At 37.5% G+C, this 21,935-nt stretch overlaps 1 protein-coding gene across 6 annotated transcripts in view; it reads left to right on the forward strand.

The window, feature by feature from the left end:
• Positions 1–21,935, forward strand: part of INF2 (inverted formin 2) — a 735,156-nt gene that overhangs the window by 554,079 nt on the left and 159,142 nt on the right. For all 6 annotated transcript variants that reach the window (XM_044074343.1, XM_044074344.1, XM_044074342.1 and 3 more), the window contains one exon: positions 11,009–11,129. In XM_044074343.1, the coding sequence (XP_043930278.1) occupies positions 11,009–11,129 (121 nt within the window). The remainder of the gene's footprint in view (positions 1–11,008; positions 11,130–21,935) is intronic.

Here is a 21,935-nt window from a genome sequence, read left to right on the forward strand (position 1 = left end):
TATAAATGCCTTTGGGCAGAAAGCCTAGTACCCACGTATGAACCTATATGCACAGCCTTTCTGCAGTGCATTGACTTATGTAGGTTTAACTGCTTTGGTCTGTTTCTGTTTTATTGTGTTTACTTAACAAAGGCTAATATAAACAAGAGTTTTTTTTGGGGAAAGGGTTGAATGTTATGAACTTATCTGAAGTAGGCATATCTTCTTCCAGTGGGCACTTTAATTGTAAATCATAACATCTGGATTGCCTACTTTTTGTGTCTTTTGTCCCAGTAAGATATTTTTCATGTAGTGACATGCTTGACCACCACCACAGGATCTCACATTTGTTTAAGTTCTCAGGTAGATAGTGAGGTGTTCCCTTGTATATTTTGCATTGTTCCATTTTGTCTTCAGTTATTCTCTCCATTTCTGAATGTCAGTCATTCTAGAATAATTTCCACAGTTTGCTAGCTTGTTGAAATCATCTCCTGTTTTTGTTGATGCAAACTCTAGTTTTATTTTACCATTTTTTATAATTTACTTCATTTCTTGGTATGGGTAATGGACCCTAAACAATGGCAACTAATTGGTCAGCATGTGTGCTTGTGGTAGGTAAAGCACACTGAAAGACTTTCTCTGAGCTGGGCTGAACATTGTGCAATAGTTAACCCCGAGTTTTACTTTTGTTTGTTTGTTTATAAATTTATTCCTTATGGGAAACATTTTGACTATGTTGAGAAAAATGATAAAAAAAAATGACTGAAGAACAGTGAAAGCACATTCTTGGCTGGAACCACTCCATCAAAATGTGGTCAGAGTACTACTTATGCGCTAAGTATTTCCAATAGCATTATCAGAAGCATTATGCTATCAGAAGTACTGCCAGAGGACAAACCTGTCATCCTGTTTAGGACGCAACCCACTGTGACATGCAGTTGTTGTACATCTAAACGCGAATGAGAGACAAGGTACCAATGATTCTGCTTCTGTTCCTAATTCACCATAAGTTAAAGATGAAGTAATATTAGATTGACAAGGGGCAATGTTTTACTATAGCTACCCTCTAACTTTCTTCCGAGAATTTCACTTTGTGTTGGCCTGTTCTGAGGAACTCGCATTAAAGGCTGCTTGAATGCTCAGTTAGTGTTAGAAAACTCTGTTGTGTTCTTTTTGTACTGTTTATTCTGTTAGTAAGGACAGATGGCGCCTACCAAACCCCACTCCTGTCCAATTGTAGAAAGGGTGGTGAAGTAAGGGTTAAGAGGGGCATAGTGCCCCACTTACTAACATAATTAGCGATGATGTTAAAGGCCTAGTGAGTAGAGTTAAACATTTCTGCCAGTGCTTTACTTGCAGTGAATTACAAACAACATTCTGTGCTGCCTCCCCCTTCAATTTTACATCAAGTAACTGCTGGAAGTGCTTAGCAAAAACACAAAACTGTAAACAGTATAAGTAACATGTTAATGAGATGCTTCCCCCTTAAATTTTTACTGAAAAGTGGGGTGTCAAAGATCAAAATATGTTTGTTTCTCTATTACCAATTTCAATAAGTCACTAATTTATTCTTTCAGTACGCGTGTGACCTACTCAGTGTCTCATGTAAGTCTTCTGCAAGTTGGGGGGGTGGTATACCTTGTAGTAAGTGAATGCCAATATGTGAGCCATTGGAATTTGAGGAAGGCCAAGGAGTAACCAGTGAAAGTAATGACATTTCTGAGGAGGTACCAACAAATTGAACCAGCACTCAGGCGACAGGCTGTTAAATTATTTAATGTGGCAAATCCATCATAGAAATAACACCATTGGCAAACCAGTTTCGGCTAAAATACCATAGCCTTCTTCAGTGCAGAGAAACAAACAGATGGTACATCCTGGTATCCATTTATATATAAAAATCTTTAAAGTAATAGACACAAAAAAATCTTTAAAGTGATGGACACAAAAAACACACACACATGTATATGCATATAACATATAAACTTATCCCCTATACTTGATGTTATGAATATTTTATTTAATTAATTAATTTATTTATTTTACATTTGTTGACCGGGATTGTCCGACTGGATACATGTCCAAAGCTCCACATTGACAGTAAGTTACATACATGTTACATAGATACATATTGTTTCATTTAGTAATTAATACAAAAGTGGAAAAGACATGAAATATATGTATTATAAAAAAATGTCTTAGGAATAACAAACACAGACTACAACATAACATTTTCTATCCTGGGTTGTCCTTTTAGCAAAGATTTAAGGGCTTCCATATATGAACAGAAAAATTCACAAGGAAATATGGGGTCAGGTCAATTGAGAAAAAGGTCTAAAGTTTTTATATTTGGATAGTCCTGTAGAAAAAAAATGAACTTGCCTTACTGAAGAGGAGATTAATCTGGGTTTGAGCATTGGCAAAGCCAATGTGACTTAAAATGGTATTTTAGACCCTTTTTGAATTGGGTCAGGGAGGTAGTAAGAGTGAGGTTGAAAGGAAGGGAGTTCCATATTTTTCCAATGGCGTTGGCAAACAGTTTATCACCCTCTGAGTTACAGGATTTGACTGTTTGTACAAGTAGCCTGTTTGATGAGCGTAGACTGTTGAGATTGGTATAAGGTATTATTACATTTTTCAGTGCAGGAGTGTTGTCAGGTTGCTTGAGAATTTTAAATGCTTCTATGAGTTGGTTCTGCTGGAGAAGGTTTGGTAATTCTATCCAACCGAGGTTTCGTAGGTTAATATAGTGATGTGTTCTATAGAGCATGCCAGTTGCAAATCTGGCAATACAATTACATATAAAGATTTATTAGAAATAACTCTTGTTTATGACAATAAACGTATGAAATAATATTTTTAAATAAAAAGAGTATTTGAGGGGATAAACAACCGTTAACAGATCAGCATGAATTTTAGGACATTTCGTTTAGCCTGGGTTTAAATAAAGCCCCTAACCTGGTTATCCAGGAAAATTCCATATTATTCAATTTTAATGCCAACCTGCTTTATTAGCCCTATGCAAATCTATTTTATCAATAATAGTAAATTTGAATTGAGCTGTTTTGTGTAACCTAGTGTGTTTGAATAATGCATTTGACAATTTATTATTTCTGATAGCACTCAAATGTTCACTAATACGATATTTTAGTGGTCTAGATGTTTGTCCCACATAGAATGCCAGACAGGAACAAGTGGCCATATATACAACCCAATCCGTATTACAGTTCCCAAAAATGTTGATCTGATATATCTTAGGAGTATTTTTGCTAGTAAACTCCATTGTTTTGTAAATATATTGGCATGCACTACAATGGTCACATGGATAACATCCTCTCAGTTGGTCACCCAATATAGTGGTTTGTGTTGGTCTAGGAGGATTATACCTCTTGTAGTGTGTAAAATGACTGTTTAATGTTCTTCCCCTCTTATATGAGAAAGAGCAAGTAGCAGGTAGTATTTCCCCAAGATGTTCATAGGCTCTTAAAATATCCCAATGATTATTGACAATTTGTCTAAAAAGTGGGGTATTATTACCAAATGTAGTTATGAACCTAATTTGCTGATCACTGTTATTTGCTTGATTCAATTGCTTGTAACAAAGCAATTCAGACCTAGATATATTTCTGATCTGATTTTTGGTTTGCATAATACGATTGGGATGATATCCCCTATCAATGAACCTCTGTGCCAAATCATTTTCACATACCGAATGTGCCACCTCTGATGAACATATGCGTTTAATCCGCAAAAATTGTGATTTAGGAATATTGTTGATGATGTGGCGGGGATGATTACTGGTGGCATGAAGAAGAGTATTGTACTGTGGAAATTTCCTGTGAACTTTGGTTGCCAAAGTATGATCACTTTGTCTGGAAACTACCACATCCAAAAATATTATTTCTTGATATTGTATTTGTAATGTAAAATGGATACCCATTTCATTACTATTCAGATAACTAACAAACTCATCAGCCAATTCCAAATCACCCCACCACACCATACAACAATCGTTTGAATACTTGCGCCAAATGTCCAGTTCTGGAATATATCTATTTCTGTTAGAATCATAAATATATTGTTGTTCATAAAAACCCATAAATAGGTCAGCATAAATGGGAGCAAAAGAAGCTCCCATAGCCGTACCCCTGACCTGCCAATAAACCTGCCCTTCAAAATGAAAAACATTTTTTGTCAAGACACATTCAGTTAGTTGTATAAGAAAGTTGTTAAATTCAGGGCTATATAACTTGGCCTTGTCCAACCAAAATGCGACAGCTGATAGTCCCGCATTGTGTGGAATGTTGGTATAAAGAGAAGTTACATCCAACGTACATAACCACCAATTAGCCTCCAACTGTGTGTCTTGAACTATCTGTAAAAATTCTGTTGTAAATTTAAGTCTAGATCTAACCAACTGGATCAATGGTTTGAGATGGAATGTCAAAAAGGCAGATAGGGGTTCAGTCAGTGAGCCATTACCCGATACAATGGGCCTACCAGGAGGATTAATCGGATCCTTATGAATTTTAGGAAGCAAATATAAATATTGAACCTGAGGATCCGATATTATCAATTGTTTGCGTGTACTGCTAGTAATAATGTTGTCCTCCATTGCTGAATCTAACATAGAATCAATATATATTTTGAAATTTTTAGTTGGATCAACCACAAGTTGAATGTAAAACTTGACATCAGATAATTGTCTGAGCCTCAGCACGGTACATAGACCAGTCCTTCACCACAATAGCTCCACCCTTATCTGCAGATGTAATAACAATATCATGATTAGATCTTAGATCATGCAATGCTTGTTGTTCATCCAATGTAAGGTTATATTTTTGAGATTGATGACTTAAAGAAAAGTGCAACTCCTTAGCCACACATTCTTTAAAAATGGATACATGTTTATCCATTGGTGGCTGAAAGCTAGATGGACCGAATCTAAAACCTGTAGATCTTTGAGAGTCAATTGTATCTGAAAAAAAATATTTTTAAATTAATCAACCTACAAAAATCATTCAACTCATTGATTAATATATATTCAGGAACAGACGCAGCCGGTACAAAATTCAAACCTTTGTTCAACAGTTTTATTTGAGCTTCAGAAAGTTCAAAAGATGAAATATTGTATACATTGTTTATTGTTTCACAATTTTTTGTAACAATGTTGCCAAATTTGGTCCCCTTATGTCTGTGTTTTCTCCCACCCCTACGCTTGCTAGATCTAAAGGGATCAAAGAATCATCAGATTGTCTCCGTTTAGCTACTGGGGAATCTTGGAGGGGAGGGCAGTCATAATCGGTAGTAGATGAAGTGTCATCCTCGGATGTCCCATTATTAGTAGGAGTATGTTTCTTCAATATAGATCTGAGTTGTTTTCGCCTGTTATTTGTCCTAAAACTGGAATCATTAAATCTGACAGTTTTTTGTACCATAAAAGGTTTACCCTTCTCATAATTGGCCAAATCACAGTTAAATTTATAGATTTTCTTTTTAACCAATTGTTCCTCTAACTGTGCCAAGTCTTTGGCCAAATTTGAGATGTGAGTATGATAGAAAGTCTCTGACTCATATTTCTGGGCTTCTAAACAATTTTGGTTAATTTCAATAACTGGGGAACCTATAATCCATTCATAATATGATATGAGAGTCTCTACAAAAAGCATTGAGGCCCTATGCTGAGTTTCAACCCATTCCTGAGACAATTGTTGGTCAGTCATACCAACCAATGGTTGGATCCTAATTCTACGTCCACGTGGTGTAATATCCTTGGTTTTATATGCTTTAAATAGCCTTAAATGCCAAATATTCGATCTAAGAGCCCTCATGTTCTTATTAATTGTATAAAAAACGGCTTTACAAAGTAACTTGGCATCCTTAGGATTCTCATTAGATGTATTAGTTGCTGATAAATTCAGTCCAAATACTTCAAGGTTGTCCCTATCCACAGATAGTCCACGCAATATGCCCTTAAGATCCATATTAAAGCAATATTGTTATTTAACTTGTTATGATGACACAAAAAAATATTTTCTATATGTAAGCATAAAACAACAAGTTAATAAGTCACAAATTATAGTATTGCTTACTAGTCTCCTCAATTATAAGGCTTGAAGTTATAATTGGAAAAAGATAAGTCAACAAATAACCCAGATGGGTGTTAAATAAACCATTAACATCGGTGTACCACACCAAATTCTGACTAGTGTTATACCCAACATTGTATTAAGCATAAATGCATATTGAAAAATCAAATAGAATCATTAGGTGCAACCCATCTGCCTGTCTCCAGCATTCTAGAGTAAAACACCTCACTGTTGGTTGCAGTCAACATTCGTTTCAACCACAAAAATTGTATACATATATACCATCAAAATATAACAGTTCATCAGAACAAGTTATACACTTTATTTTCTTAATAAATGGCCGACATTCGTCTTAGCCTCAAACATTTTTATACACAAGGTGAGTGTTCCCAAAGTATGAACTACCTTGTATACATCAATAGATAGTTCACCTTAACAAAATACCCCTTATATTTGTATATGCGTATGAAACAGGCCAGCTTACCAGGAAAATTTCCAGGTTGCACCACCCATTAATGATTCCAAAAAATAATAAAAAATGATTAATACAGTGAGGTCGTATCAACAAGTCAGAATGTCCAATATGTAATCAAAAAATCAAATTCTGTTCCCAATCACAACCACAAGCCCTACAAAAATTGTTGACATCCCATCAATTATGATTTTCAAATATATATAGACATCAAAAGATAGTAACAACAATATTTATAATGAAATAATAATACAACAGTTAGGATTTAGTAGTCTCAAGTTGGTATTAAGCACCAATGTTGATGTATCCGTAAAGAAAAAGAATGCCCAAATCATTAATTGTTATTATACGAGTCCATCATAACAAAAATCGGATAATAATTCCGAACTGTTTAATTCACATCCAGTTAATCAAAAACTTGACCAGAAATCTAAGTGTGTATCCAGTGGTTCAAAAAAATAACAAGTAAATGAAACGTCCAAAGTCCAAAACGCAACAGTCTCAAAAGATGGCGTCCGCCATCTAACAAAAGGCCCTGTTTACACAAACATATCCACCGAAAAAAAGTCAGTACTTGCACCTGATCTATCAGAAGTCACAAAATGTCTATAATGCACTTATAGAAAGTAAATTCCAGTTATAAAATGAAATTATATTGATTGCAATTCTGTTTGAACACGAACAATCAAACCTCCTTTCCAGCTGCTGATGAAAGAGAACACAGTCCTAGATCCAAAAACGAACCTTGAAACAGGATCAAATAATAATATTATGTCACATGAAGTATACTGTAATCCAAATTGAAAACGGCCAATATCCAAACAAATGAAAACCAGGATCAACATAAGTTTAGAGCCACAACTACGACCGCCATCACCTCCAAGCACCCCCAGCGTGTACACAAGTAAATGAAACAGACCAATTCACGCACGCAGGACGAGTGCAAGGTTCCAACATATATTAAGCACCAACAAATTGAACCAGCACTCAGGAGACAGGCTGTTAAATTATTTAATGTGGCAAATCCATTATAGAAATAACACCATTGGCAAACCAGTTTCGGCTAAAATACCATAGCCTTCTTCAGTGCAGAGAAACAAACAGATGGTACATCCTGGTATCCATTTATATATAAAAATCTTTAAAGTAATAGACACAAAAAAATCTTTAAAGTGATAGACACAAAATAACGCGCACACACATGTATATGCATATAACATATAAACTTATCTCCTGTACTTGATGTTTTTCATTTTGAAGGGCAGGTTTATTGGCAGGTCAGGGGTACGGCTATGGGAGCTTCTTTTGCTCCCATTTATGCTGACCTATTTATGGGTTTTTATGAACAACAATATATTTATGACTCTAACAGAAATAGATATATTCCAGAACTGGACATTTGGCGCAGGTATTTAGACGATTGTTGGATGGAGTGGCGGGGTGATTTGGAATTGGCTGATGAGTTTGTTAGTTATCTGAATAATAATGAAATGGGTATCCATTTTACATTACAAATACAATATCAAGAAATAATATTTTTGGATGTGGTAGTTTCCAGACAAAGTGATCATACTTTGGCAACCAGAGTTCACAGGAAATTTCCACAGTACAATACTCTTCTTCATGCCACCAGTAATCATCCCCGCCACATCATCAACAATATTCCTAAATCACAATTTTTGTGGATTAAACACATATGTTCATCAGAGGTGGCACATTTGGTATGTGAAAATTATTTGGCACAGAGGTTCATTGATAGGGGATATCATCCCAATCGTATTATGCAAACGAAAAATCAGATCAGAAATATATCTAGGTCTGAATTGCTTCATTACAAGCAATTGAATCAAGCAAATAACAGTGATCAGCAAATTAGGTTCATAACTACATTTGGTAATAATACCCTCTTTTTAGGCAAATTGTCAATAATCATTGGGATATTTTAAGAGCCCATGAACATCTTGGGGAAATACTACCTGCTACTTGCTCTTTCTCATATAAGAGGGGAAGAACATTAAACAGTCATTTTACACACTACAAGAGGTATAATCCTCCTAGACCAACACAAACCACTATATTGGGTGACCAACTGAGAGGATGTTATCCATGTGGCCATTGTAACGCATGCCAATATATTTACAAAACAATGGAGTTTACTAGCAAAAATACTCCTAAGATATATCAGATCAACATTTTTGGGAACTGTAATACGGATTGGGTTTAATATATGGCCACTTGTTCCTGTCTGGCATTCTATGTGGGACAAATATCTAGACCACTAAAATATCGTATTAGTGAACATTTGAGTGCTATCAGAAATAATAAATTGTCAAATGCATTATTCAAACACACTAGGTCACACAAAACGGCTCAATTCAAAATTTACTATTATTGATCAAATAGATTTGCATAGGGCTAATAAAGCAGGTTGGCATGAAAAATTGAATAATATGGAATTTTCCTGGATAACCAGGTTAGAGGCTTTATTTAAACCCGGGCTAAATGAAATGTCCTAAAATTCATGCTGATCTGTTAACAATTGTTTATCCCCTCAAATACTCTTTTTATTTAAAAATATTATTTCATACGTTTATTGTCATAAACAAGAGTTATTTCTAATAAATCTTTATATGTAATTGTATTCATAACATCAAGTGTAGAGGATAAGTTTATATGTTATATGCATATACATGTGTGTGTGCGTGTGTTTTTTTGTGTCTATCACTTTAAAGATTTTTTTGTGTCTATTACTTTAAAGATTTTTATATATAAATGGATACCAGGATGTACCATCTGTTTGTTTCTCTGCACTGAAGAAGGCTATGGTATTTTAGCCGAAACCGGTTTGCCAATGGTGTTATTTCTATGATGGATTTGCCACATTAAATCATTTAACAGCCTGTCTCCTGAGTGCTGGTTCAATTTGTTGGTGCTTAATATATGTTGGAACCTTGCACTCGTCCTGCATGCGTGAATTGGTCGATTTCTGAGGAGGTACCATAAGCTCTTTCCCCTGCTTGTTATCCTAAATGTTGTCCTGCCTGTTTCCTGAAATGCTAAAATCAAAATGGATTTTATGTATGTACCTACCCAGTTACCAAGTAGTAAATAAGTAAATAAATAAATAAAATAAATAAGTCCAGTTTTTTAGCAGCAGAGTTGGCAGTTACACTGAGTACAGCAGATGATAATGACAGCAGCAGGACTTCAGGAGGAAATAATTAGCAACAATCCTCCTCTGCCTGATGTTGCAGATGCTATGCTCAACAAAAAACCCAAATCAACACAAAAAAGTTATTTTGTTAATCTGTTCTTCGCCAAACATATTAAAGCTTTACTCTGATTTTATGTGGCACATTGTCTATTTGCTACTTAAAGCAATCTTTATGTATGTGCTATTCAGTAGCCAATTAACTATTACATTTACATGATTACTTCTTTTCCATCATATTTTTACATATGCAGACCCTCTAACAGAAATAAGGCCATCCATGCTGTGTTGTACATGGGTACTTTTCAGGGGTGTAAGGCACTTCTCTTCGCCTCATGCCTCAGAGTGCACCTGTCTCGCCTCATGCCTCACAGCGCACCTGTCTCGTTCTGATAGCCTATGATATAACTTGAACTGTTTTGTTTTATTCCTTAAGGTACACATGTTTCAGTAAGTTTTCAAAAAGTTTGTGATAGGATAGATTATCTGATATTGCTGGGGATGTTAGTTCACGTTTTGAGTTGTAGAACTGATTTTAGATGGTTAAACTGATTTTAGATGGTTAAATGGTAATAAATAAGGAATGGTCAATAAACTTTTATGCTCAAGCATTTAAGACTGTTAGTCATTGTGTGTGAAAATGGTAAAAGACTGGTTGGGAGTAAGTTATGGTCATTACTGAGTAGACAAGTAATATCATTTGTGTTTTCTTTGCGTTGAAGAGTAACTGTTAAATGGTGCATTTATACTGAAGTTCTTTTTACAATGCATTGAATTTGGATGTAAGCCAGAAATATGCAATATTTTCTAGTAGATGTGGTCTGTTTTTGTTTTGATGAGCTGCATTTAGCAGCAAGTATTTGGAGGAAGCAGTTATGAAAACAGTATAAAAATGTGTGAGACATTTACTTATGAACCAGTTGATGTGTTTGGCTTACAAACAAAATTGTAAATTTTTTTTAACCAGTAAAGGTGGCCAAATTTATTTACATCTGAATTTTCATTCACATCTGACTTTTCCACCATTAGAAGCACAAACAAGTCTTATTTGCCATTGTTTCTTATTGCATAGATTCTGCCTGCTTGTTTCCCATGCATCAATATGTTTGGTTATTCCTCAGCCAGGAATTTAAGTAATTATCTAGAATAATCCAGTCACATTTTAAACATTCACTAATCTATTTCATTTTAGTAGTTTACTGTCTGTGTAAAGTATTTTTTTCTTTATTCATACTAAGATGTATTTTAACATTCCAGGTATAATTTTGACACAATTCAGTCTGAAGCAAATGCCAATTTAAAATCATTGAAAGAACTTAAAAAAAAAATTTTGTCATCGCCAGAAGATGTAAAGTCACAATATGAAAAACCTGTCCAGGTAGGCAATTTCTCCTGAACTACTCCTAGTGTGCTGAGCTAATCTGTTATGTCCCCACAAGCCCCATACTGCATGGAACCATAAAAGGTGCATAAGACTGGAATGGTAGATGTAACTGGTAGTTATGGTAGTTTGCTACAACCTCTGATTTGTTAGACGATGCTTAGTGAAGAGTGGACTACCTTCATGACAAGCAATTTAGTATTTGATCTATGTCTGTAAGTACACATGCATTGATTTAGTCTATAGTACATAAATTGGAAACAATGTTTTTGATCTTTTTTCAGACTGATTTTCAGCATATGTTTGACCAAGACAAAATGTACAGGGCACTGCTTTTTTTATGCTGGGGAGTAATTTTCATACGAACAGTACATCAGACAATTGCATTTAACTTGATTTTTGTAGAGATTTGAATAGCACTCATATTGCACTTCTCTAATACAGTTCGTAAAACATTAGTTCCCACTTTTGTAGAACACTTTTACCTTTGGAATGTTATGGCTTGAAGTTAAAAATTATAGAATTTACAGCCAAAAGAATGAATGGTGTGAAATGAAAACTTTAATGGAGCACTGACTATGACCCAGGTGATGTGAATTTGCATAGAGTCATGGCCAGTGGAAGAACCATGGTGAGGATGGATGGGAATGAATTACTTATGTCAGCTCACCTATTCAGGGGGAAAGACTAGAGATTTGTGTCCAATCAGGATGTGCTTTGTTAGAGACTACATGTGCCTCCCTAGTTGTAGGCAGGCTACTGCGACGATGAGGTAGGAAACCTAGTTGTAGGCAGGCTACTGCGATGATGAGGTAGGAAATGAGCATGTTGATGTCATGGCCAATGATGCCTACATCATTATGCTTGCTCCACCCAGCTAGGGTTTCCCTTCTCCATATTATAAATCTCCTCCCTTACCATGTATATAATATCTACCTGCTGGCTTTCATCTCTCTCTGTCTCTTAAGAAGGAAACAGCAAATTTTAGAGGCCAGTGGACCCTGCAGCCATTCTGTCCCTGCAGAGATAGAGAGACCACACACAGGGTCACAGTGCAATCTGCCTGGACCCTCTGGTCTCCTGGTATATTAGAAGGGGCTATACAAAGAAGTACAATGGGCTAATCTGGGACATGGGCAGAGATCATTGACAGAAAGTAATGGAGTGGGAAAATAAATGAAAAAAAAACTTATAGTTGTTTCTTTAGAGTTGTGGTTAAACACATTCTCAGATTGTAGCCCACAACAGCACAACCTTGCTCTATCAAGGTACTCTAGCAGTGGTTGTTTCTTGAGAAGAGCAAGAATGAAGATAGAAGCTGTTTTCATTTTTCTTTTAATTATTATCAATTCAGACTTTTAACAAGTATAGCATGTGCGTAAAATTAGACTTCAGGAAAGGCATTCTTACAAAAGACAGTAGTCATTAAGACAGAATAATGTTTAACCTACAGTTTGGTCATCTAGAGAAATGATTGAGGGAACTGAACAGAGAGAACAAAACTCTTTGGGAATCAAAATGTGAGAGAAGAGCTGTTAAAACTATTGTTGTGTAAAACCCCAGAAAGCTCACTAAAGACAGACACATATAAAATCAAAGCACTTAGCATTGCATAATAAATGGAGTTTTGAAAACCTTATTCTAAAATATTCTAGTGTCAACTTGTTTTGGAGGTATAAATTACAATGGTGCTACTTGGCATGGTTATAGAAAGGCCTTTGAAATTCTGCCGTCTGAATGCTCAAAGGAAGGAGCCATTTCTTTCGTTCATACTGGTCTACCTAAATATATTCCTTTTTCTTCTAAGCCTTTCAGCTCTCCAGTGACCTACTCTATTGTGATTTTCCACCTAGAATTTTAGACATATTCTTCTCTTCCACAAACCTCAAATTTTCCTGTACCTCACCATGTATCTACCTCTTCAAGATTAACACATGCTAATTTCAATCTACATTAATCTCAAAATGCACAACACACTGCTAAAGTTTTTTGGCTAAACTACATCTACACTGTCTTTTTCCACTGAAACAAGTGTATTTATACGCTGATAATGTACTTTATTCAACATATTTCAAAACACTTACACTGCAACCATTCTGTCACTATGAACAGTAGTTTCTCATTTCTCTTATTATGACTGCATCTGTCCTAAACTTTAAATGTATGTTGTAAATTTAATAATATTTGTACTTCAAATATGTAATGAAATGTCAAACGTGTAAATACTTGTGATGATGTGATGTAATTTCAAGTTTGTATGTACCTGTGATGGAGCTTTTCTTCCTGGGCTTCCACTGAAAATGAACAATGCCCAGTTGAACTATCCTGGTCAACAAAGAGAGACATACAAACAAACAAAATAAATAAATATTGTAGACTATGCACTTAATTATATTTGTTTTGGCTAACAGCAGCTCTAAATGAATATATTGCCTACTGACCTTGTTATTTATGGATAGAAAACATGGAGATTTTACTTTTTAACATCTTGTAATTTATAAATGGATGTGCTTAAGTATTGTTACTATGTACTAATTTATGTGTGACACTAACACACACATGCATAACACACACCTTTTATTCATACAAAGGTTGTTGAGGGGTACTGTTGTTTCATAGAAATATGTTTGTTCAAGTTGTTTCACAGACCAAGATAAAATAATATGTTATTCTCTAGTTACTGTGTGTTTGTCATAGAACAAGTACCTTTGCAGGTTTTTATAACTTAAAAGGTGCACTGGAAGAAAGTATTATCCTGTTTAAGCTACAAAACAAGCCATGTTTACTTTATCATTTACTTTCTGTAATTATATAGACTATCGCAGAGGGTTATGATTGGCCCACTGATCATAATCAGTTTGTGTATTTGAGAAATGTATTCCAGTATATTCACCTCCAAGTCAAGCTGGAGAGGTGACTGTCTTGGAATGCATTTTGAGAACTCAGAACAAAACTGAAGCTGTAATTGGTCGTCCTCATTTTTTTTTTTTTCTTGTATCGCATGGAGGTTTCAGGTGCAAAATTTAGAGTGTAAAGAAGATACTGTACCATTAAGAATATAGCTGGGAGACGCATCATGATGGCTGAAGAAATGCTTAGGGTGCCTACCTTGTATGAAATTTTCAGAAACTGGGAGAAAAGTGCATATTTATTTTGGTATATAAAAATAACATGATTCCTTCTTTTGAACAGTTACTGTTCATTATAGAAAATAACTGCTAATCAAATTATTTTTTCCCAACACAAGGTTCTGATTTTGTTCTTTATTTTGTTAACTTCATGTACATTAACAGAGGTTTGCTGTTTCAAATCTGGATCTGTTATAATTATTCTGTTATAGCAACTCAGTGTTATCCCTCTAAAGAAGATTTGTTACATCTTTTCATATGCATACTAAAGCTTCTTTTTTCATGCACGTCAGTTTGGACACCATGCTTACCGTAGTTAATTAGTTTTTTGCATGTGAATTTGGGAGCTTTAGACTACAGGTGAAAAAGACTGCTATACTGTCTGTAAATATTTCTATGTTGTTTAAGCATAACTCCTTTCTTTTTAGATAAATGGCGCATGGTCCTTTCACACTATGTAAAAAAGCAGCGTATGTTTATTTGGTTGCAGGTAAAGGATGTTTAATTATATTACATCGCTATATGGAAATTCTGTCTCAAAGAACCAAAGAGAATGTGCAACAGTGCTAAATAAAGAAGGAAACAATGTGCCTACCACTACCTTGTACCAACGGGGAAGGAGGAAACCACTGCTTTTGCAGTTTCTGGCCAGAAATTAACACCAGTCAGTTCTGGCCTATGTGTTATGATTTACTGTTACAGCAACTCCTCAAAGTCTACTGTGTGGTAAATAGGCTTAAACACAGCTGTAGTTTGTGGAAGTTTATCCCTGGTTTCGTTCTCTAGGTATGCATCATACTAAATTGAAAGAGTATTTTTGCAAACTGAATACTCTAAACACCACTTGGTATTTGCCAAGGCTCCATTATGGCCCTGTTGCTGTTTTCAAGTTATGTAAGTAATCTGATAGATTATATATGCTAAATGACATTCATCTAGTATGCAATTCATTCAAGTATTTAATGCATTCCCAAGAATGGTGGTACTTTGAAATAGTCTGTAATAGTGGCAAAACAGGATGTCAGAATCACTTCAAGAAAGACAGCTAGAGTCAGTGCCAGAAAACAAAGGTGCTGTTTGGCAAGAATCCTTGGACCTGAATGTTCTTCTCTTTCTTACAAAATGTGTTTAGGGCTAGTGCATTGTTTCAGGATAGAGACTTGATGTCTCAAAATGACTATTCAGTATTTCTTTTTCCAAGGTTATTTTAGCACAGCAGTTAAAACTGCACATCAGAAGCTTTGGTGAATAGTCCTGAGTCAGAAAGTACCTCATTCCTTTGTTTGTGTCAAAAATTGCGCAGGCTTGTTTAAAGCTCAATCTTTTCTTGATGGTAACGTGACTTTTATTAAATTGCATCCTAATCAGACATGTAATCACATAACAAGATTTACTTATAACACTTCTTGAACAAAAACAGAGGGCTGCTGCTAAGTACCTGGGATGGTTTTCAGACACTAATAGTTTTTATACTAGTCCTTTTTACTAAATTAATAAATGGCGGCCTTTGTCCTGCATGGAATACTTGCCATCATGGAGTATATACCCCATCTTGTAGTTTTCACTTTATTGAAGGGTTCATATTGAATTTATGCAGCACTTTTTTCTGAATTTGATGATTTTTTTTTATTTACTCAGCACTTTTTTCTAAATTTGTTAAATGTAGTCACTAATTCATGCTATCCCATCAAAGTAGAATGATCTTCCAGCACACTAATAGAAGCAAAATAAGTTTAGTCAATTCAAGTAACAACAATGAAGCTGTGTTATACTGCAGCTACACTGTAACCAGTGTTAAATTTCTTAAAGGCAATCACACAGACTAGCGCTCCCACACACACACACACACACACACACACACACACACACACATATGTGCGTGTGCATGCACACACACGGGCAATTTTGAAGACTGCCATTCGACAGAGTTAATCAGTGCAAACTGTAACATTAGTTATACATTTACTGTTGTTATACTTACTCTGATCAGCCTTTCTCTAAAACGTTTTTTATCTCCTCTAATTAATATATTCCTCCTCACAACATTAAAATGCCTTTGGAATTCTCCAAAGTCTGTGTTTCTACAGCGTTTACTCTTCATAAGAAAAAGAATCTTAAATCATCCTGTCTAAAAGTCCCCACCCCTTTTCTGCTCTGCCTTTAATTTAAATATTTAGATTAACCATCTTAAGAGCCTTCTCACCCAAAATTTGTAGTTAAATATTTCTCCCCATTTACAAAAGGATTGGTTGATATTCCTGCAGTAATTTTGCTTGAGTCTGCCAGTCCAGGTAATTAATTTGCTGTTTGTTCCAGGCCAGACACAGCCACATCCTTCCACTGTCCGATTTTGCATGGTTTAGACTGTGATAAACTGGTTAGTTAGAATGATCCTTTGAATTCTGAGTGGGCAGTCATGTTTCCTTCTCTCTTCCCTTAGACCTGGAACGCTAAAGGGATTTCAGTTGCTTGAGTTGTGCTGTCTTCAGTTCTGATGTTGCCAGTGACATGGGCTTTATCGGTAACCATATTTCCAGCTCAGCGAGCTGTGATCCTACAACTACTGATGTCAATACATCTGACATTATGTTCTTTGGTGCCTGCCTTTCTTACATTGTATTTTTGGGAGTACATCTGACATTATGTTCTTTGGTGCCTGCCTTTCTTACATTGTATTTTTGGGAGTTGACCATGCAGGCGCATCAGAGTCTATACCTGCATCATCATTTTCAATCACAGTTTTCTTAACATCCCTTCCCTAGATATTGCATATGCTGCCATCAAGACTAATGTTTAGATTTCCAATGCCGGGCTGTTGGGCCCCCTGCTATGGCACAACACTGGTAGCTTTGGCACAACTTCTGCTTGACCTGGCATCTGTTCTTCAGCCTCACACTGTCCTGTATGGAGTTGTTGGCTCAAGTAAAAATGTTAAACTTCTGAAATCCCCTCAGTGGCAGGCTCAGTGCTTACCTGCCCTAACGCAACCACCAAAGATTTCTCACAGGACCTTGCTTCCCTTCCCTGTCAATAAAATGTTATCTTCCAGTTTCAGTCCTCCTCCAAAAAGTCCATGTTGGTTCTATTAAAAAACAAACATTGAATCATCTTTGGATTCCACTCCACAGAGGTCCTCACTAAGGAGGAAGTGGTCATCTCTCATCCTCATCCCCTAGAATATCCCATATTTGAGAAGTACTTACAGTAATGCAACAGAAGTAGCATTTTTCTAACTGTATCCTATCTACCCAGAGGAGGTTACATCAGGGCTCATGTTTTATTCCTCAGACTTCCCCTGAAGTACTACCCTTGGTAGACATTCTAAAAGATACTGTCAACATTGCATGGGGTGACATGGATACAGACATAATTGCCATACCAGAAAAGATGGACAGGGTCTTCAGAACCCCATGAGGAGTGTTCAGTTTGGGTAAAGACTCCCAAACAGGGTATTGTATTCTATGCAACAACACTGTCCAAAGATCCCACTCCTTATAGATTGGCTGTCCATCCCCCACAAAAGGAGTTCAGCACAGTGGACAGATGTGGGAAGTATGTGTTTGTGTCAGCCAACACCCTAGCCTTCAAGGCCCTGAGTTAGTAATATATTTTCAGGGAGATTTGAATGAAATGTAACATGTGCTATTAGAGCCATTTGATAGACCAATAAGAAGTAAGTTAAAGGCCTAGGCCACTACTTCCACAGACATGAGCAACTTTCTGATTCAAGTCGTCTGTAATGTGGCTGATTCTGCTAAAACAGCATGTTCCCACTCTGCAGACCAGCACACTTGGCTGTGCCTCATAGGCTTTATCAAGGACATCAATATGACATTTTGGATCCCCCCTTCTCTTTGTGCTTTTCATTAAATTAAAGAAATTGACCAGCACCTTAAACAAAAAAAGAGCAAGGCAAGATTTACTTTTGTGAATGTAAAATGTTGTCCTCCGCAACATTTCTTTACTAATACCACGGTGGTGGTGCTGCAGTAGCGTTGTCGCCTCACAGTAAGACGCTGTCCATTTCGATTCACAGCTAGAGCGTCTTCTGCGCGGAGACATGCATGAATGGGAGTACCTTCGTTGAAGGTTGTGCCTCAGGGCTGGTAACTCAGCATGTAAAAATCAACTACCAATCATTAGCGGACAGAAGTTCCGCTGTGGCGACTCCTAACCGGGAAAAGCCGAAAAACACAAAAAAAAACATTTCTTTACTAAGATGCAGAGGAGCTAGAGCCACATGTTTTTTGAGGTCCGTTACCTCATTCACTGAGGCATTGGTTTTAACCCTACCTAGTACTAATGTCTCTCTGTTTCATGGTGTTTCTACCTCATGGTTGCAATTACACCATATAAGTAGCATCACATACCTTTTCAGTTAAATGGCCCTTCTGTGCTACCTGCAGCTTATTTTACCAAGCAGGAAAAGGCATTATTACATTTTGTCTCACCTAATATTCTAGAGAACTGTCCAATCAAGCCATAAATTTTGCTTTTGTTATTTATGTGCTAACCCAATAAGCTTCCTAAGATTACTCCTGAAGTTCAGAACTGCTCCACAGCAGACTCCTTGTAGCAATTATATTCAGTCACCCACTTATCAAAAATTAAGTCTGGAGTCCATCTCATCCTGTGACCATTAAGTAGCTTAAATTATGAGAAATGTATGGACTGTTGGGGAACATCTCTGCATACAGAGAAGAGACAGAGGCAGGTATCCACTCCCACTTAAACTGGTCTACAAATGCTCTCAGCTTTGTCTTTACTGTTCAGTTAAATCTATTCACTGTACTATTTGTTTCTGGATGGTAAGAGGGTAGTTTTTAACAGGTTAATCCCTTAGCATTTCACAAACAAGTCAGCAGGTGTAGCATCCATATGTCCTTCTATTCTCATGTTGCAGTGTTCTTAACCTTTGGGTTAGCCTCCGCCTAGCGACCTGAACATCTGGCCAATTTACAAAAGCTTTAGTCACTGCAAGGTACATGGGATATCTGACACTGGCCGTAGGGAATGTGTGCCATAAAAGTGACGTCTGCACATATCTTCCTCAGAACTCCTCTGCCACCAGTCCAACATCAGCTTTTCCTGCCATCTCTGCCATCAGATCCTACAATTTAAGTTAAGTACCCCATTGGGACCTTTATTCTTATTATTTTCTTGGTCACTGCATGCCTGCCTGAGTTCATGTCATCCAGAAAAGGAAAGTGTAGGTGTCAGATCCCTCATAAGGACACCCTCAACTTGTGTCTATTTTGCCTAGGGCCCAACCACAACCATAAGGCCTGCGCCATTTGTCAAGCCTTCGTTCCGAAGGCCCTTCACAGCCATCTGCACTCCCTTTACATTTACCTGGAAAAGCAAAGAATTAAATGTCTGGCTCTTGGAATGGAAGGTTCATCTGGTCATACCACTTAGCCACCATAAAGGAAGGCCAAAGTTTCAAGGCCTGAAACTACCGCTGCACCTCTTCTACCCGACGTTCCCCCTGTGGCAAAGGTATGCCTGGAGGAGCGTATGGAACCAGCCGACTCAGGTATAGCGAATACCATTTCGGAGGCTGCACACCCAAGTTTGGAAGGCATGTCTGTGGAGGGTATGCAGACGAAGACGGGGAAAATTGGCTCGCAGACCTCCAGACTGGTCCTTCCTCCACTTATTTAGCTCCTGAGACTAGGCCCTACTAGGCCTGTCTCTTCCTTGAAGAAAAAACAAAAAACTAAAGATGTCTCTTCAACTACTAAGAGCTTGCCTGACTGGCAAGCCTTTTATCAAGGCTTATTTAATACCTTTATGGCCCTTAGGCCTTTCTTGGCTGATTCTCCCATGGTTTCTCCTGCTATTAGCCCTAGGCCCCAGCCTACTGAACCTCCCACATTGGAGGCCAAAGAGTCTTCAGATTCCTCTTCTTAGGACTGTTTGTCTTATTGCTTTTCAAATGCCTTCTCTCCTAGGTTATGCATCCCCTGAGGAGGACTCTGCTGAGGGAGACTCCCCTGGGGAGGACCTGAACTTTGGAAAAACAGTCTCTCAGATGAGAGAATTCTTTAAATGGGATTCCACAAAAATGACCAAAAGAGATATAATGAACTCCTACAAACGGACACACCTGCACCTTCTGCTATTCCCCCAGTCCTGCCAGCTTTTTTAAATGCCTTTTCTGCAGCTTCTAAAAATCCTGAATCCCAACCCTCTGCTCCTAGAAGACCTGACCAGTTTTATAAGGCTCCTGGATGGGGAAAAATTTCTTAAGTGTTTTGCTGCAGATCCTGGTACTATTTCTGTCTCTGCAGATAAACCTTTCAGGCTGCTACCTTCCACCTCTGTCCTCCCTTCTGATAAGAACAACAAAACAATGGAAATAATTGGCAAGAAGGTGTATACTTCAGCAACTCCTGGGCTTTAGGGCCATCAGCTACCAGACACACATGTCCAAGTACTCCCTGGCCCTTTTATCTCAGGCTTCTAAGCTTTTGGATGGCTTCCCTGATATGGCCACAGAGTCCCAGATCTCTAGTCTGATCTCCTTGTCCTTACAAGTGACAGGACATTCAGTCAAATGCAGTTATGATGCTGCAGAGGCTTCAGCCTGATCTGCAGCCTCCATCTCAGTGCTCAGGAGGTACTCTTGGTTGAGGTTGCAACCCCTTCCTGATGATATCACAGTTAAACTTTTAGATGCCCCACTGGAAAATTCAGCCTTGTTTGGCACCCAAGTGGCAGAACTTTTCAAAACCCTGCAACAAAAAGGAAAAGAACTTGAGGACCTAAAACATTTGTTTGTTTCACTTATTCCTAAAGTTCACAGGAATTACCCTACCAAGACAAAATTTATTAGAAAACACTCTGCTCCTCCTCCTGCCAGGAGCAAAAAGAGTTCCAGAAAGCAGTGGACACCTCCTAGGCCTGCCCAGACACCAACGTCGAAACCTCCTGTGAATCTATGACTACCTGCCTCCCTCCAGGCCATATTTCCCTTTCCCAGAGACTACCTCACTGTCTCCCTTTCTGGGAAAACATCACTTCAGACAAGTGGGTCTTGTCTATCATAGAAAAAGGTTATTTCATGACCTGGGCATTCCTCCTGCTCTCAGGTGCATCCCTCAGCCACCAAAGGACCAACTTCCTTTATTCCAACCTGTCTTGGACAGCCTTCTCTCTCAAGGAACTATTCACTGAGTTGCAGGCTCAGAAAAGGAAAGAGGCTTTTACTCCAGACTTTTTCTACTCCCAAGAAAGGATGATCCATGGAGAAGCATATGGGACCTCTTGCACCTTTCTTCTAGTACCCACCTTTTGTGTGCTTACCCTTCAAACTTTTTTACCCACTGATAATGCTTCAGGCATATGTTCTTCGTGTTTCACTGTTGCATTCATTACATTTGTGTTATCTGCCTGCAGGTAGCCCTCAGCCGGCCTGAATACCAGAGTCTTCGGATTTCTGCGTCTAGTGCTGTCACTTCTTCCATGACGTCAGGTTGTCAGGGGTATAAAACATGCAGCCGATGCCATTACATCAGTTTTTCTTGCCGTGCGGTGCCTGAAGCAGAAGCAGTTCGCAAGTGCTGGTCGGCTGACTCCTGAAATTTTCATTTTCGAGTTTCAGACCTGAAGTCTTCAAAAAGATAAGTACCCCATTGGGGATCCTTTTTTCTTGCTCTAACCGATGTCAGAA

The sequence above is a fragment of the Protopterus annectens genome, chromosome 6.part0, assembly GCF_019279795.1.
Source record: "Protopterus annectens isolate FY-2018-M chromosome 6.part0, PAN1.0, whole genome shotgun sequence".
NCBI lineage: Eukaryota > Metazoa > Chordata > Ceratodontiformes > Protopteridae > Protopterus > Protopterus annectens.